General features: G+C 42.9%; 1 protein-coding gene across 2 annotated transcripts in view; it reads left to right on the forward strand.

Moving 5' to 3' along the window:
• lmf1 (lipase maturation factor 1) overlaps positions 1 to 17,496 on the forward strand; it is a 41,759-nt gene that overhangs the window by 16,889 nt on the left and 7,374 nt on the right. For both annotated transcript variants that reach the window (XM_030078292.1, XM_030078293.1), the window contains 3 exons: positions 8,989 to 9,054; positions 14,223 to 14,390; positions 15,436 to 15,616. In XM_030078292.1, the coding sequence (XP_029934152.1) occupies positions 8,989 to 9,054; positions 14,223 to 14,390; positions 15,436 to 15,616 (415 nt within the window). The remainder of the gene's footprint in view (positions 1 to 8,988; positions 9,055 to 14,222; positions 14,391 to 15,435; positions 15,617 to 17,496) is intronic.

Below are 17,496 nucleotides of genomic sequence, written 5' to 3' on the forward strand. Positions count from 1 at the left end.
TGCTGCTGTTCGCCATGCTGTTTTCCCCGCTTGCAGTAACCATAGCAACAAAGACGCCACAGGATTCCTTGTGAGTCGAGCATGCGCAGTCGTGACTGAATATTCCGGTTCGGGGAGTTTTCCGACTAGGGTGGTTACATGCCCCAATATTCCGGTTGGAACAGGCACATGCCAGGAGTCTGATCAGGAATTCTCTCCAACCGGAATATGACCTTAATCGGGTTCGGTGCGTGTTTACATGACACGTGCGCAACCGGAAAATTGAGGATATTCCGGTTAAAACAGGAATAAGGTGTGCATGTAAACGCGCTCAATGTCCTATGTGTCGTGTCTGAATCTGTGGTTCCTCTTGTACTGAGCAGGAGATCTGTTGCAACAAGACGTCACCAGTGGGCTAAAACTAACCCGTCTCACGACGGTCTGATAATCACATTTTCAAGTTTTGTGACGTAGTGTAAGGTACATGTTAGGAATTAGGTAGAGCAGTGGAGGGCACAATCAACGAGACTTTGCTTGTGCAGATGGGGGTTCAAATCCCGTGCAAGAGCTGTGTTCATTTTTACGTTTCTTACCTCAACCTGACCTTAACCAAGTAGTTTGTCTGTATGCTCTCTATATGCCTGCGTACTGCCCATGTCTTATTTGTAGTGTATTATGTGACATTCTATGTTGCTTGCTCTGTGTGCTTACTGTGTATGTATGTACGCTCTTAATCACATATGCTTAACGCACTTTTTTTTTTTTTTTTTTTTTAACCCTGCTGTGTCTTTGTTTAGCCCTGCTAAATGTCTTGTCCTGTCTAACTTGTATGTGCCTTGGCCTACTCGTGTTTTATCTTTTAAATGTATGAAAACTAGCCTTCTGGCTAACTCTGGCATATTTACAATTGTTTTTGTTTTATTAATATGCACTGTCCCTTGATTGAATAAACTAAACTAAACTAAACTAAGTTTTGGTGGCTAACAACACTAACAAAGCATCTAAAGTGGCTAAAGTAGTTAAAAGCCTAGTTTTAAGTGTTCGTCCGTGCGTGAACGTGAACAGCCATGAAACACATTGGCTGCGAATGTCAATGTTAATATGCAGTGTTTTTTTTTTTTTTTTTTTTTTTCGTGGCTCAGAAACATTTAAACATATTTATTGGTTTGCAGAAATGTTAAACTTGCAACATTTTAGTCTGGCGACTGAGCTGGAATGCAAACAGGAAAACGCTGCCCTCCGACAATAGTGGCACCAACCCAAGACGCTGCGCTTTTTTTTTTTTTTTTTTTTTTTTTTTTTGCCAACAGAATGATGTTGATTCCCAAGCTCTACTGACAGAGGCACGTCAGCCAAAACACTTCGGGTTTCGAGACTCGATTTAAAATGAAAAGCTTTTCAATACGTCGGTTTTGAACACGCAGAATCTGCATCGTGTCGAGGGAACGTCTAAAGTTGCTCACCTCTCAGGATCTCTGCTGGTGTTTATGAGCTTCCTGTTAAGAGCGCTGCTGGCAGAGAGGTGGGATTGGCACACACACACACACACACACACACACACACACACACACACCTCACTGCTGGCAGGAGGATCTGTGTTAAACACTGCAGCAGTCGGAAAAAGGTGCGTTTTGCGCCGAGTCGGGGGTGTTGACTGGGGATTTGAGAGTCACCGTGAGAATGATGCCATCGGGACGAGATCAGATCAGGTCACGCCGTCTGTTGCTAAGGACTCTGGGATATCACGTTCCTCAGTTTTGGGGTTTCACTGCGGGGCTGTAGCTCCTCCGCCGGTGTTGTCGGGTTCAGGTGAGAGTCAGAAACTTAATCAGAAGCAGATCGGCCGCGGTGAATGAATGTCAGAGGTATCGTTTGCGGCGGGCTCCACGGATTGAGCAGCCGTGGACGTCTGTCTCTTTCTGTATGTTTGCTGAACTCCTGCGGCCGTTTGGCTCCGTTCCCGGGGGAAATTGTTTGGAAAAATACAGTTTTGCTCTCTTTTTCGGCTCGCAGAAGTTACTGGAAATAGTCTGGCAGCCGCTTTGAAAGACATTAGAGTTTTGTTTTACAGTCTCCTAATTTGGTTCTACTGTGCGGCATCCAAGGAGGAATTGGCTGCGGTACTAATGCAGGACGTATCCCTGAACGAGGAATAAATTGGCTGCCGTTGTATTGAGATGTATTGACGGTTTATGGGGATGTTTGATAGGCATCTTTACCTTTTTCCCGTCCACCAGAAATTTGAGAATACATTCATTTTCACTGCAGTGAAATGAACACGAGGCGAGAAGCCAAACAGGAGGTTAAACTTGTTTGCCCTCTCCTCTCTTCGCATCTCTCCCTCCTCCAGTTTCGAAAGACAAGCGCTGACTTTTGCAGCTTCCTAAAAGCGGCCGTGCTGCCGTCACCGCCGCTCTCCTCGCCTTCGGTTCCCAAGCTCTGTTTTCACTGAGCGGGTCCAGGGTAAATCTCAGCTTGCCAATCGCTCGCACAGGAAATGGCGTGACTTCACTTCATGCCATGTGCGCTTTTGTCAAAGCCTGAGTGTACCTGGAAGGCAGCGCTCTGCGGTCTCTACCTCAGCTCGTCTGGAAGGAGTCAGATTCCCTTTTTTTTTTTTTTTTAGCAGGTCCAAACACTTGTGGTTATTGGAATCACATGCTCACATGCAATTTGTCATGACATTTTTTTTTTTTTTTCGGTGACAACTTTTATGGCCCGTGCCGCACTTAAAGTTTGATTTCTAACAAAAGTTTAGTAAGTCGTGGGTGAAATGCGTCTTTGTTGTGGTCGTAACAAGGCATTATTGTGTGCTTTAACCTGATTTCACACATCATTTCCAGGGGGTTAGAAAGCCTGTCCTGCACGCAAACTGCAGCCATCTGTTTTGTTGAAGTGTCTTCCAGCAAGGCACTGAATCTCCACCGGCTTATTATAAGCTGCTCTGGTTTAGTAGTTCTGCTGCATGCCTAAATGTAAAATTTAAAAATTGACTAGGCATATTTAGTCAGTGAAAATGTGAGACAATACACATTTTTTTAAAGTTGAAAGATTTTCCCTTTATGATATGGAGACACTGGTGTCTCGTATGTTTGTGTAAAAGCTCAATCTAAATGAAACCTGCTGAATTCACGTCACTAATATAATTTCCCCCTGGGGCCGTCCACGTTTGGTAGGCAGCTCTGTTGGCCGCCCCGGTCTGAATATCAGATTGAAATTGATGTCATTTCAGGACCTCATGACCGAATTGGATTATCAGCATCTCTGGCTGCAGCATCTCCACAGCCAGCAGCTCATAATCAGAATGAAATGTCCTGGTTTTTCTAAATTTGGTTAGTGGCAGATTTATTCCACATTCCATGCCAACCGCATGACCAGCTGATGTGTCAATATTGACAGTCTCGTGTCCTGGATAGCAACTGTTTGCTCATTTCATTTGGTGGAAAACAGGCCCGGGGCTCTGGACGTATTCCTCCAGATTTCTGGAGTCATGTTCCCTGCTTTGAAAGGAGAAATCCCCCTGAGAAACTCCATTGTTATGTATGTCATCAGTCTGTAGTGTCCAGTGCAGTTTCTCTGGTCCACTTCTACTTAAGTGAGTGATTTCCTGCATCTCCCAGAATGCCGTTCATCAGCCCCCGCTCAGTCACAGGTAGACATATGGGCATAAACATACCCTGCATTCCAATACTCATACTACCATACTATTTAGTAGGGGAAAAAAGAATTAGCATGCATATTTCATACTAAACTACATACTTTGTAAGGGCAGCTGCAGTACTTACTAAAAGTAAAAAGTATAAGTATGCGATTTGGAACGTAGGGATAGTTTTAAAGTGTAATCATTCGACTCAAACCCCATCCTGCCTGGTTGCCGCATTGCATTCTGGTCTATTTGCTGCTGGAAAGAAGGCCTCGCTCTTTGATTGTGAGGGACTGACACCAAAACCCGACGTTTACTTTCAAAGATTTAGATCCTGAAACCTTTTCTGATGTCAAACTCCATTGTTACTGCGCTGCAAATACCTCAGTGTGATGCCATGTTTATATTTGGCAGCTTATCTGCAGGAAAAAACCTCACAAATTGCTGTTAATTTTATAGTATTGAAGGTTTTTTTTTTTTTTTTTTTTTTTTTTTTGAAGAGGACCGTTATTGTTTGGTTCTCGTCCGTTCATCCAGTCAAACTGTGGAACTGAACTATACAAGGTTCCTGTGAAATATGTTATATTTTTCCCCAAAATCTGTGTTTTCTGTTTCAGTTTTTTTTCTGAATCCTTGGTTTTTACGATCGAAGCACATTTTGTCAGCAGAAAGTGTCTCATCATGTGGTGGATGAATTCACTTTGAACAGTTCAAACAGAAAATATTCAAAATTTAATGGATATCAGTGAATTTGTAACACGGCACCGGACTAAAGTGCCTCAGTAGCTCGAAAACCGCCGATGTGGTTGCGCTGCTAAGAGTTTGTTGAAGTGCTGTGTGTGTGTGTGTGTGTGTGTGTGTGTGTGTGTGTGTGTGTGTGTGTGGAAGAGGAGCCCTCTGGGAAACACATGACAGCAGTCCAAGGACAGACGCTGCAGCAACACTGTGCACATAAATGACACCAAAACACAGTAAAGACTCTCAGCATTTTTTTCCCTCAGTTTAGGCGCTGTAAAAAAAAAACAAAAAAAAAACAACACACAAATAATGTTAGGGAAAACTCGGATTTTTATAAGCTGCATGCACTTTTTGGCATGATTCTGCCGTAATCTGCACCGATTTTTACGGCTGATTCCATTTTCGTGATCAAATTTGTTGTTGTGTTTTCTGCATCTTGGAAATCACCGGGCCTCAACACGCTTCCGAGAAATCCAGAAACAAGCGGCGAAAGAAAATGTGAAAACGAAAACGCCCCGACGACAGACGCCCGTCAAAGAAAACGCAAGAGCTCTGAGTTATTCCACGCGATCCGCCAGCTGCGCCGCCGCTTGACGGATCGGTATCGACAGGCCGGAGTCCTGCAGAGCGGAGATCCCTGACTCATTTTCCTGTTGCTCTTCATGTCAAATTAAACGCATGCAATTTTACAGAGAGGCGGTGGTAACCAAGTGTTTTGACAGCTTCGTGGTGAGACAGCCTTACACCGCTGAAATATCGCGGCTCACGGCGGGGAAAAGTGCTTTGGGATGCCGGCGTTTGACCTGGGAAGGTGAGAGAGAGAGAGAGAGAGAAGGAAGCAGGAAAGGAGGCACAGAGGCGATAGGAGTGAAGGAAGCAAGGAGAGAGGAGTACGTTCTCACATCAGCAGAGTCACATTTGTTTTGCCGTGATCGGATTACACGTGACGCCTCGTAAACGGCGCGTGAATTTGCCCCCGCGACCGCCGTCGGCGCGAAAACCCGTCCCTCGCTCTTTCCTCCCTCCGCCGCCTCCTTCCATCTCCTCGGCCCGGTCATATGAGCCTCCTTATCTCCCCATCTCTCTCCTCTCATAATGCACCGCGGCGAGGCAGCACAAGTCAGCCAGCTGCAGTGAAAACCCGATCAGATGACAGATTGTAACGCGGGAAGGTGATCGGCGCTCGCTCGCAATTAAAACCAGAAACTCGTCGATGCACGGGAAGGCTTCAAAGCTGAGAAAGTGAAATTATTTACACAATCCACTTTAAAGCCTGAGAGTCGATCCCAAAGAAAACGGAGTCGCTGGGAATCAATAGTTTGGAGTTGATTTTCACTGATTGGAGAAATGTAGATTCCCCCCACGTGCGTTTAAAGCTCAGGTTAGGACACTTTGGAGAAATCAGCAGCCAATCAAAAGTCAGCCCCGCCCCCTCTGTTATCACCACAGAGCGATCCTGATTGGTGAAAAATGAGCAAGAATTTGATTAAAACACAACCACAAACAAACAAGCAAAAAAAAAAAATCCCCCGTCCCTCTCTGCCGGTTGAGTCCAGGACTTTGTGGTTCAGCTTTCGTCCAATCGCTGTCCAGCTCTCCGACTGTTGCCGGGCAAACTTGAGCTCCCCTTTTTAAAACTGACACGTTTGCATTTTTTATAGCCTGTGTCTCTGAATATCGCACCCTTTGAAAACATGTAATAAAAAATAAAAATAACTGTCATATAATTGTTGCCAGTCTGTTTTTTATTTTTATTTTTATTTTTTTTGCAGCACACATTAAATACATAGCCGGAGCAGCTCTGACCAAAAAATCTGTATATTAGCTACCACATTTATTTCTTTGGCTGATATTTTCTCTTTTATTTAAGGATCACAACAAAAACTTTACATTGAGGACAGTCACTGCACTCCCTCTCCCCGCACAGTGACTTCCAGCTGACCGGCCGGGGGGGGGGGGGAGTCAGACTTGACAATCACTCGGCACCATTTGGCACCAATGCGAACTACCCCTTTAACCCTGTAAAGCCATTTGTATCATATATGATGCACGTTATCAATTCACACATTCCGTTTTCAGTTTAATCAATACTTGACCAAAATACTGTTGTATACCTTTGAACACTTCCCCTGTTCACCCTGGACCATACCATTGGCACTTCAAGTACATATCATATATCATACACCAGAAAGGTCGTGTAATAACATAATTTTTGAATTTTTTTTACATTTTGTTATAGGAATAAATAAAGGGTTCAATTTCAAAAAATTGGAATTTTCTGCCAATTCTTTCATAGTTCAGGCTTTATAGGGTTAAATCCGAAATGAGGATAATTTACAGCCTCACGACACTGATACAGCGTTAATAAATCACACATCTGTACGGACGCTGCTGCTGGTCGGCGTCACCACCATTGCACAGTCTAATGAGATGCAGTGCATTCTGGGGAAGTTGAGTATAACCAGCGAGCTCACGTTACAGACACAAAAAAATCTTGCAAATCTGGTTTACATCCCGGCATTTTTAAAAAACAAAATCCACAAAGTAATAAAGGAGCTGGCGATTGCAGCCACTGCAGAAATAACTGCCTCCATATCGGCTGTAGCATTTACTGTCAGTTCATCACCAGATAACAGAACTACAGCTTTAATTAGATTATCTTTCCCTTATTCCCTCATTTCTCGTCCTTCAGGCTCGTTCATTCACCGCAGCCTCCAGCTTTCTCCGAGCTCTCCCTCTCTCTTTTTTTTTTTTTTTTTTTTTTTTCACTCTCTGTCCTCCTAATTCATCTCATCTGTCGGGCTTTGATGTGATTATCCATATGCACTGCAGATTCATATCCACCACTGATCAGGCGCATAATGCCTCCTCTTTCCTCTGCGTCCTGGCCGAGTGGTGTGCCGCCATAATTGGGGATGAGTCATTTATTAGGAGAGGCTCAGTGGAAGACTACATGCCTTACCTGCGCTCTCATTCTGGCTGTTTGACTCTTTATTTATTTTTTTTTAAATCATCGTTTGCATTTGCTTAAATCAGTTAAAATTAGACAGGAGGTTGTAGTATCAGCCAAAGATAGAGGGACTCTTCGTTCCTGTGCCTGTCCTCAGCGCCTCTTCCCTCACCTGTTTCAAATGTACCACGAATTCTGCGGATTCAAAAAGAGCATAATTTAAAACACCAACGTCTTATCTGTCCGTCTGTCTTTCTGTCCCAAAGCAGAAACATTTGGCATGTTGATGAGCGCAGCTTGACTTTCTCAGAGACCTGTTCGTATTACACGAATAACTGAATTCTAAAATATGGTAATATGTTGCCGAGGGTCTTCGATTAATTGAAAAAAGCATTGAAATGACAATACTAATTACCGCAATTTCCAAATGGCAAACACTTGTTTTTTTTTTTTATGTGTGTGTGTGTGTAACTTGCTGAGAGACGTTTCAGACATCTGCCTGAACGCCGTGTTTTTGCTGCCGAGTCCTCTGGCCTGCAAATCAGATTGCATTACGGAGAAAATATTTTATGCGTTTTGTGTCAAAACCAGCTGAATCCTAATGAGCAACGTCTCCTTTTGTTTCCCCTGCAGTTTTTATTTTAGGTTTATAAGCCACAGCACAGCAAAAACAGCAGACAACAGATTCCATATCACAGCAGGATAGAATAATATGGTGTTTTTTTATTTATGTATTTATTTTTTTATGAGGCTGATATTGATGTCCAGTATCTTTGCACCTATAACAGATCAATTCGCATCATTTTAGTGAGAATTTTAGTACAAATGCAGATGCAAAGCAAGTTCAGCTTCTGACATTGGCTCATCTGAACAGAATTGTGTTGATTTATTTCACATTTAGCCCAGAATCAGCAGTGAAAAAAAACACTGGATCAATATTGATATTGCCTATAAAGCTGATATCAGCAGATACCAATAGTCTGCAGTCTGGTCTATTGAGTTACAGTCTCTTCTTAAATAAACCAAATTCAGGACATTATTTATTTATGATTTACTAACTTTATCACATTTTAAAGACAGATTGATACCAGATTGTAGCTACATAAGACGGTCCGTTCAGTTTATGTTGTTTCTTTACCTGAACATTTTAATTTGCAAAATGTTAGAAATCTGTTTTGTAAAATTATCCTCACCTCCCGTTGATTATTCAACACGTTCAACATGATCCATTCTGTGTAAGAGTAATCTTTGTGTCATCTGAGGACTCGACTCACCTTCTGTCCTTTAAAAAGCACTCAGAATTGCAGATTTCATGCCATGGACTGTTCGTAAAGGAGGGTATTTGTTTTATTTATTTATTTTTTATTGGTCGATATCTGATTTTTGCACAAAACTTTCCTTTTATCGAGAGATTTCATTTGGTCCACAGAGGAGGCCGGACCTTAATCGGGTTTTATTCTTCACGGTCGGCTCGAGCGGGGTGTGTGATCCGAGTGTGACTGAACACTCTCTAATCTCATTTGATGACGGTCGTTACATTTTGCACAATTTGCGGTGTAATTGGAGGCCGCGTGTTTGAGACTCGCGGCGTTTTGCGCTTTGAAGTTTTGATGTTTTTGAGGACGAGGGCAAATGAAGAAGGTGTGAAACAGATTTTGGTGTTTCCCGTCTCTTGCAGGGTCTCATCAAGGTCAGAGGGGACAAATGCTGGAGGGACCTCACCTGCATGGACTACCACTATGAGGTGTGTATGAACGTCTGTGTGTGTGTGTGCGTGTGTGTGTATATACATTAATCTAACTAACCTCTTCCTTAGCCAATAAGCATCTCTTCCTCTCTCTGCCCCGTGGAATCACAACAACGACTTCCCACGACTAAAATATCAACTTTCCATGATCTTATATAAAAGTAAAATGACACTTTTGCTCCTTGACCGATTTTTAAACCCACTTCATCTTCAGAGCTCTTAAGTTTATTAAAATTATTATTATTAAAATTATTATTAAAATTATTATTATTAAAAAAATATTATACATATTTACTCTGTGAGGGAATTGAACACAACATGAACACAATGGAGAATAAATAGTACATTTATTCAAAAACAAATTACTGATTTTTTTTTTTTTTTTTTTTTTTTTTTTTTTTTTTGATTTTTTTACTGATTGATGCTGACATAATCCCATGATATTCCATGATTTGTCCCAACAGTTTATGAAATTCCCTGACTTTCCCGGTCTGGCATACACTTCTCATGTTTCCATGACTTTCCAGAAATTTCAAGACCCTCTGGGAACCCCGCATAACAAAACTTCGACTTCACTACCTAGTACTATCTAATACTGTAGTGTACTGCTATACTAAGTAATACCAGTACTAACTCCTGCGTCAAAGTGCAGGAATAATTTTATTTTTATTTATTTTTTATCCATATCAGACATGACCGGGAGACACGTGGCAGAAACCGTAATAATTTGTTGGCACAGTTTTAGTGAACTGCCCCTTTACTTAAAAACATGTTTGTCAGCAGGCTTGTGCAGGGAAGCATGGAGTCCCAAAAAAAAAAAAAAAAAAACACGGGCAGAGCAGCAGCACAGAGCGAAACATGATCCGAGGCGACGCTCTATGCATGTTTATGTATAAACATCTCCTCACACATGTATAAACATCTACACACACTCACACACACACACACACACATCATTTTTTTTTTTTTTTAATTTGAGGTCAACATCTGGAAAGGATTGAAAGTTTCATTCCTGAAAAGTTGATAAAACCACAATCCCACAACGAGCGTTTAGCATCAAAGACGGGGACCAAACAAATTAAAAGAGAAACTCAAAGGTTATTGTTGAGAATGAGGAACGTTGTTTTATTATGTTGTACGTCATCACCGGCGGCGCTCGGCCAGCAGCGGTAAAAATAAATAAATAAATAAATAAATAAATAAACAAACACCGGTGCCATTCTCTGAAGCGGCGGCCTCCAGATTTCCCCGAGGCCCGTTTTCTTTGACAGCCCGAGCGTCTCGTCCCGGTCGGCCCGTAAAAACGCTCCGGCTTGGCGCTGCCTGCCCGACGATGACAGGGACAGCCGCCGAAATCACATCGCAGCGAAAACGTCGCCGCGGCAACGCATTGCAGCGAAACCGCCGCGTCGTGGGTTTCAATAAATCAGCCCCGTGCGGTTGCGCAAATCCCGTGTTTGTTTTTCCCCGCGGGACGCCCGACCGCCGCGGCCCACACCGCTCTGTGTTTTAGCGAGCCGATCTTCTGTAATTAACATAGACAGGAATACACTGGCTCCTAGGGGACATGGTGACACACACACACACACACACACACACACGCAGGCAGGCAGTGTGACAGCAGTGACGGATGGGCTGTAACACACTGGCTCCTATGGGACTGCATGACCCGTGTGTGACTAAAGGAAGTGAATTAGGGCTGATGTACCTCACGTATGTACTTAAGCGGTTAAAATGAGACATCCTCAAGGAACCGCTGGGCTTCGCTTATTTTAATCCAACGCACACACACACACACACACACACACACACACACACACACACACACACCGACCGCCATCCCTCGTCTTGACATCTTTACACAGAAATCAGCCCCGTCCCTCGGTTTTAACGTCAAAGCCTCCTCTGTGGAGTGTGTGTGTGTGTGTGTGTGTATGTATATTTACCTGCGGAGGGCGACACACTGCGCCTTTATTCTGCCTCACCTGGACAGGAAACCGGCGCACCGACACGCTCCCCGGGGCTTGTCGTGATATTGACGAGCCGATCGGATCTCTGCTGAACGAATAAACTGGCGAATAAACGTCGGCCGGGGTGATTTTTTTTTTTTTTTTTTTTTTTTGTGATGTAGAAGCTTTTTACTCTTGTTCTCTGAGGTGTTTTAAATGTTTAATTGGAGTTATACGGAGTTTGTTTTTGGTGGGTGGGTGGGACAGTGGGGGTGGGGGGCATGTCGTCACCTGTGCAGGCTTGCATGTTAAAGAAACAGTTCACTCAAAATGCAAAAAAAAAAAAAAGATATGTTCCCTCCTTACAGTTTCTGTGTGATTTGGTGGGGTTTCCAGTCTGTCTCCGTCCACCACAGGACAACGGGGGCTGGGTGAGGATTTGTTTGTGAAGCTCAAGCTGTCAAGGAATTACAAAAAAAAACTCAGCAGCAACAGCTTTTTTCCAAAACAGTCACAGTTAACGAAGAACACCTGCAAACTGTAGGCCTATGTCGGTTTCTTACACATACTCATTCAGGGCAAACATATACAGTTTTTTGTGTTTTTTTTATTTCTATTTTGTTCCCGCTTACTTGCTTCAGAAATCAGAAATACTTTATTGATCCCTGAGGGGAAACTGGGTGAGTTGCATTTGCTCAAATTCTCAAGAAAAGAATTAAATTACAAAAAAAAAAAAATAAAAAAAAAAATAGAAAGAAATACAAAATGTTTTAACTGTACCTTACAAATTAAAAACAAACAAAAAAACAAAACAAAACTGTGCATTATCTTTAAGTTATATCAAAAGTATGTGCATTATGTGTATTTAAAAACTTATACTCGTAAAGTTTCTGTAATTATCAATTCTGTTTAGAAGTATTTTTTCATAGAAAGTGAGCATTAGTGACATTTACTAATATTACAGTTGAATTATTACACGCAAATTATTAATACACACAAAAGACAGCACAAAATGAAGATAAGTAAGAAAAACGTGCACGTTCAGAAACCCGTATGAGCAGATTTAATTTCGTTTGGGATTTTGTTCCATTCCTCCGCTCCCGTACAGACGAATGTGCTTCTCCCTGCTGAGGCTTGGTTAAAGTTATAATCTCACAGGGATTAAACGTGTCATTTCTCAATTACTCCACTGTCAAAATGATGTTCTTATTTTAGTTTTTTGTCTGTTGAGCCTCAGGGGCCCTGACTTAAATCACCCTCCAAATTTTTGCAGAGTGCACCTTTAAATAGTGACACCCCTGTGTGGATTGACAGGGGTTAGGGGCATCAATTATTCTTGTTCTTATTGTTAATTTTTATTCCTGTATTTATTAATTGATTCATTTTGGAGGAACTGTTTCTTTAACGATGTGGAGTTTATTCCATGCTGGGACGGCTTCCTCATCCAAAGACTGAGCCGCCCCAGCCTCAACTCCGGGAGTGTAGACACACACACTCACACACACACACACACACACACACAGGCAGAGCACCGGAAGCCACTGGCGCCAGGTGAGGCCTTGTTAACCCCCCCCGGACACACTGCTCCCTTTCAGGCCTCCGTCAGCACGACAAGCCCTCGTGTCCCAGCTGGGACGGCCCGTGTGGGTGCACTTGGTTTTGGCGCGCTTGCTGTCGTGTTTGCGGCGGTTTGTTTGTTGTGATGCCGCGAGCTCGCCAGCGAGGCGGGGTTGTTTGGTCGCCTGTGGTCGCAGGCGCGTTGCCTTCGGATTTCCAGGGGGGGCGGCGGGGTGTTTTGGTAAGCTGCAGGTAAGATTAGCCTCAATTTCTTTTCTTTTTTTTTTTTTCATTCCATAAATACAATAAGAGCATAGAGGAGGGTGCCAGCTCTTCCCTGCTGAGGTTCACTGCTGTTTTTTTAATTTTTCAGCACCTCGCCTAGCTCTGTTTGCATGTTTGACTCCTACGCCGTTTGCATGCAGCCTCCACCCCGACAAATGCACATAAACATACATAAACACGCACACACACACACACACACACACACGCTTACTCATACATGCACAAACACTGCGCACCACTGTGTGAGCCCTGTTGGTGTTTTTGCCCCGTGTTGGTGGGGTTGCCTTCATTTAAATAACGTCCCATCTTTATTTAGACGTGGAAATGTTTCCTCCCCAGGTGCGGCACCGTAAATTGCTCCCCGCCCCGGCCCGAGACGGGAGTTTGGTGCCAAAGCAAAGTGGCGAAAACTGGCACCTCGCGTCGTCTATGTTTAGAAAATGTTTGGTACGAGTATCGGCACAGAGCGCGCATTGCAGAACGTTTATTTTATTTTATTTTTTTCATGCATAATCATGCAGTTTTTCGCTGAGATGCTTTAGGAAAGCAGACGACTGTCATTTGTCTCCGCCAAGTCGCCAAAGATTTGAAAAATTACAGCCCAAACACGCAGAGGTACCTGGCCAGTGCGCTGATTTGTATATTTATACATGTGAACCCACAGAGCGCAGAAGTAAATATATGATGTCTGCTTATGCTTTGGTGTTTGCATTTTTGTCCTCAGATCTGATATAAATTGGCAAATGAGTCTTGACCTCAACTGTCTACATTTAAGGCTGTAAAAGGAATAAAATGTCTTAACTGCAGCTGCAAGAGGACTTATTTTTCTCACAGGACAGGGTTCGTACAGCAATTTGCAAACTGTTTATTTGGATTTTTTGCACTTTCTCATCATGTCTGCTTTACAAAGTGCAACTGAACTTAACCACTAATTTCCTGGTTTACTTTTTCCCCATATAAGACCGTTCATTTGTAGTTTCAAAAGTAGCAATAGAAAGCAGAATTGAGAAAGTCACAAATGTCGATTTTTCAAGCCTGCAGAGAGCCACTTTGCTTCTTTAAAAGCTGAAACCTGTTTGCTGTGAGTGTCCTTGAACCGAAGGTGAAAATGCTGAGGAGGAATCGCTCTCCTCCTGATTCCTCCTGAGCCGTCAAAGCCCCCGGGGCCTCCGTCTGTCTGTGGCTCAGTCAGGAGGGATGTGGTCAGTCAGAGAGCTCGCTGTCTAAACTCTCTGCCTCGCCGCAGAAGAAGTGCGGCAACGAAAGACAGATTGATTCTCGGGACAAACGGCTGTGTCTTTTTTTTGTTTTTTGTTTTTTTCCTGTTGGTGTGTTTGCGTGCCCTGGTTTGTCTTCACCCGCTCTGTGTCTCAGACCCAGCCGATGCCCAACCCCATGTCCTACTACATGCACCGCTCGCCGTGGTGGTTCCACCGCTTCGAGACGCTGTCCAACCACTTCATCGAGCTCATCGCCCCCTTCTTCACCTTCACGGGTCGCAGGATGTGCGCCGTCAACGGGGCCATACAGGTTTTATTCCAGGTGAGGCACGCCGGGCCGCCTTCACCCGGATCAGGACCAGGACTTTCACACGTCTGGATTTTAAATTACATCTGTGACAGATGGATTGACTGGGTCTGTTTCCTCACTGCAACTTTTAATCCTCTGTTGACGCAGTGCCACCAAGTGGATGGGATGATTTTGGTCGTTTGGAGGCTGGATATCTTGGTTTTAAGACCAATTCCAGCTTTCTCAGTGACTTTTCTTACTGTCATTTAACACAAGGGAAATCAAATTGGGGTTAGTGATCTTAAAGTGACAAAACTTCAAACGTGTCCGCAAGAAAACAAGGCGCAACGTGCATATTTCACATTTACACACGCGCCAAAAATGTGATTATAACACAGTTAAGGCGGTAATGTGAATAAAGCAGGACCCATGAAAACATGAAAGTCCCTCTAAATGGATTGAAAGAGCAAGAAAACGTGTTAATGTGATGAATTTCACTCGATCATATGAACTGATCAGTATTGCAGCACTTGATAAAGGGTTAACATCATTTTCACTGATGGTGTAACAATTTTAACTGATAAGAGTCAGTGCATTCATGTTCTTACACTTTATTATGTTATTGTATAAATGTGACACCTTTTATGAAACAATAATCGGCCCCATTAGAGGGACACTTTATTCCATTTTGATGATTTATTACTTTTTATGGGTGATATGGTGTTAGGGGCTGTCCTCATAAAATCTTGCACCAGAGTTGTATAGAAAAACAAAATGCAGGACTATTATAGTTATAAATTCATATGGGAGCTCAAGGAAAATTAAAAAAAAATATAAAACATGAAAAATATATTACAAAATGTGCAAAAAAGTTGAATTTAAAGAATATTTGGCATCTCAGTTTACACCCCAGGCTGCTCTTCTAGAAATGACTAAACAAAAATGAGTGTTTAAAGGTTTAATGCCACTATTTTTGACTGGTGTGACGAGCGGCTCCACTGGCTGCTTGGTGACAGGTGTACTGAGGTGTGTGTGTGCGTGTGTGTGTGTGTGTGTGTGTGTGTGTGCGGTGCTCCAGGTGACTCTGATCGTGAGCGGGAACCTCAGTTTCCTCAACTGGCTGACCATCGTTCCCAGCCTGGCCTGTTTTGACGACGCGGCTCTGGGCTTCCTGTTTCGCTCCGGGGGCGGGGCCAAGAGGAAAGTCCTGGAAATCCAGGCGGAGGAGGCGGCCGGGCGCACGCCGAAACCCACCCGAGGTACACACACACACACACACACACACACACACACACACACACAGACACACTGTAGACATCAGTTACGGTTACCTTGGTGATAAAAATGTTATATATTAACATTAGTACTTAAAGGAGCAGTTCACCCAAAATACAAAAAAATAGTTCTCCCAGTTAACCTTTTTATAATCTACCATAATCTACCACCGAGTTTTCCAGTCTGTCTCCCTTCACCCCAGTCAGTACCATGGTGTTGAGCCAAAAAGTGTCCCTGGGAAATATTTCTTGTATCCATCCACCTCTGTTTTTTTTTTTTTTTTTTTTTTTTGTATTTTAGGTGAACTGTTCCTTTAGTAAGAAAGTGGCAGTAAGGTTTTTCAGTCTGGCTTATATTTTGGAGCCTCAGTTTTTCAGTTAATCGTTGTTTTTCGTATTTGTTTTTAATCTTTATGTTCATTTTATTTTATTTTATTGTATTGACTTAAATTTATTTCATTTTTAATATTTTCTAGTTTTTACTATTTTTATTTTATTTTTGTGTTCTGCTCATCTGGCAGTGTGAGGCACTTTGGGCTGCATGTTTGTAAGAAAACGTGTTATACAAATAAATAAAGTTGAATTTTTATTTAAAATGCCTCAACACTCAGCACACTTCACAGTCAGTTTAGAGTTAAAAAGAAGAAATATTGAAGACTCAGGATAAAGTTCAGTTTCCTCCTGTTTGTTTTCACTTTGTTCTGACAGTTTTTTCAAACGCTGGATGTCTCATTTTTCTCATTTTGGAATGGAGGACAAGTTTTAGCTGCAGAGATTTTGGATGTTATGCGAACGGATCAGGCGTATTAGTTACAGCAGAGGCGGACGGATAGAACCGGCCGACGAGGGGAGTTGGTCTCGTCATCCTGGAGGGGGGAATTATGGGAAGAAAAGGGATTAGCACTTAGACAGCTGAAACGTCCGGGAACAGAAAAAAAAAAAAAAGAAGAAAAAAACGTAAGTGGGGAAAGGAGTCGGAGACAGGTGGAGATGGAGTGTGTGAGTTAAATGTGCTGCTCCGAGCACGCAGCATACATTTTTACCATAAAAAAAACTGGGGTTAGACTGGTAAAAAACCAGAGCGGCCCCTTTCTAATTGGCCCCGCGGGACTCGTTAGTGGATTTGATGTTGGGACGTCGAATATGAAATAAATTTCTACCTGGAACATGAGTCAAAGTAAAACAGCAGGTTTCGTTACACTGCAAGAAATATCCCTCCGACCAAGTCGCTTAGTCTCAAATTCAGTGTTAAAATCGCCTTCTTTCTTCAAATAGAGTTAAAACATCTGCCACTGGGACGAGATAATCCCACTTGTTTCCAATGCTGATCAACTTTGTCCCAGAATTTTCTTGAATCAGGTGTTATTTTCTTGATAATAAAGGGCTAATCTGCCTTAATCTGCCTTGTTTCTACAGATTTATACTCGTCCCAAGAGGATTTTCCTGAAAAAAGTGAAACTATAAGTGAAACAAGTGGGATTATCTCATCCCACTGGCAGATTTTTTGTGTTTTGTTAGGAGAAAAACAAGATTATAACACTGATTATCAGATTAAACGACTGAAGATGGGGATTTTTTTGCAGCGTTGTGGTGAAGTAGGCAGAAGGCAGGTAGAAAGGAAGTGGAGAAGTCGAAGTTCAGCGTTTCTGAATAGCAGCCACTCCATGATCTAACAGGCTGAAACTTCTCCGCTGAGGGAGTGTTAATGCGACACACACACGCACACACACACACACACACACACACACACACACACATACACACACACACACACACACACACAGACTGTGCTTCTAACACTGAATTTTTCGTAGCAAAAAAAACCCAAACTGTGCCGAGTGTCCCACCGGGGTTTGAGTCTCCAG

Source organism: Myripristis murdjan, chromosome 19, assembly GCF_902150065.1.
Source record: "Myripristis murdjan chromosome 19, fMyrMur1.1, whole genome shotgun sequence".
In the NCBI taxonomy this organism is placed as follows: Eukaryota; Metazoa; Chordata; class Actinopteri; order Holocentriformes; family Holocentridae; genus Myripristis; species Myripristis murdjan.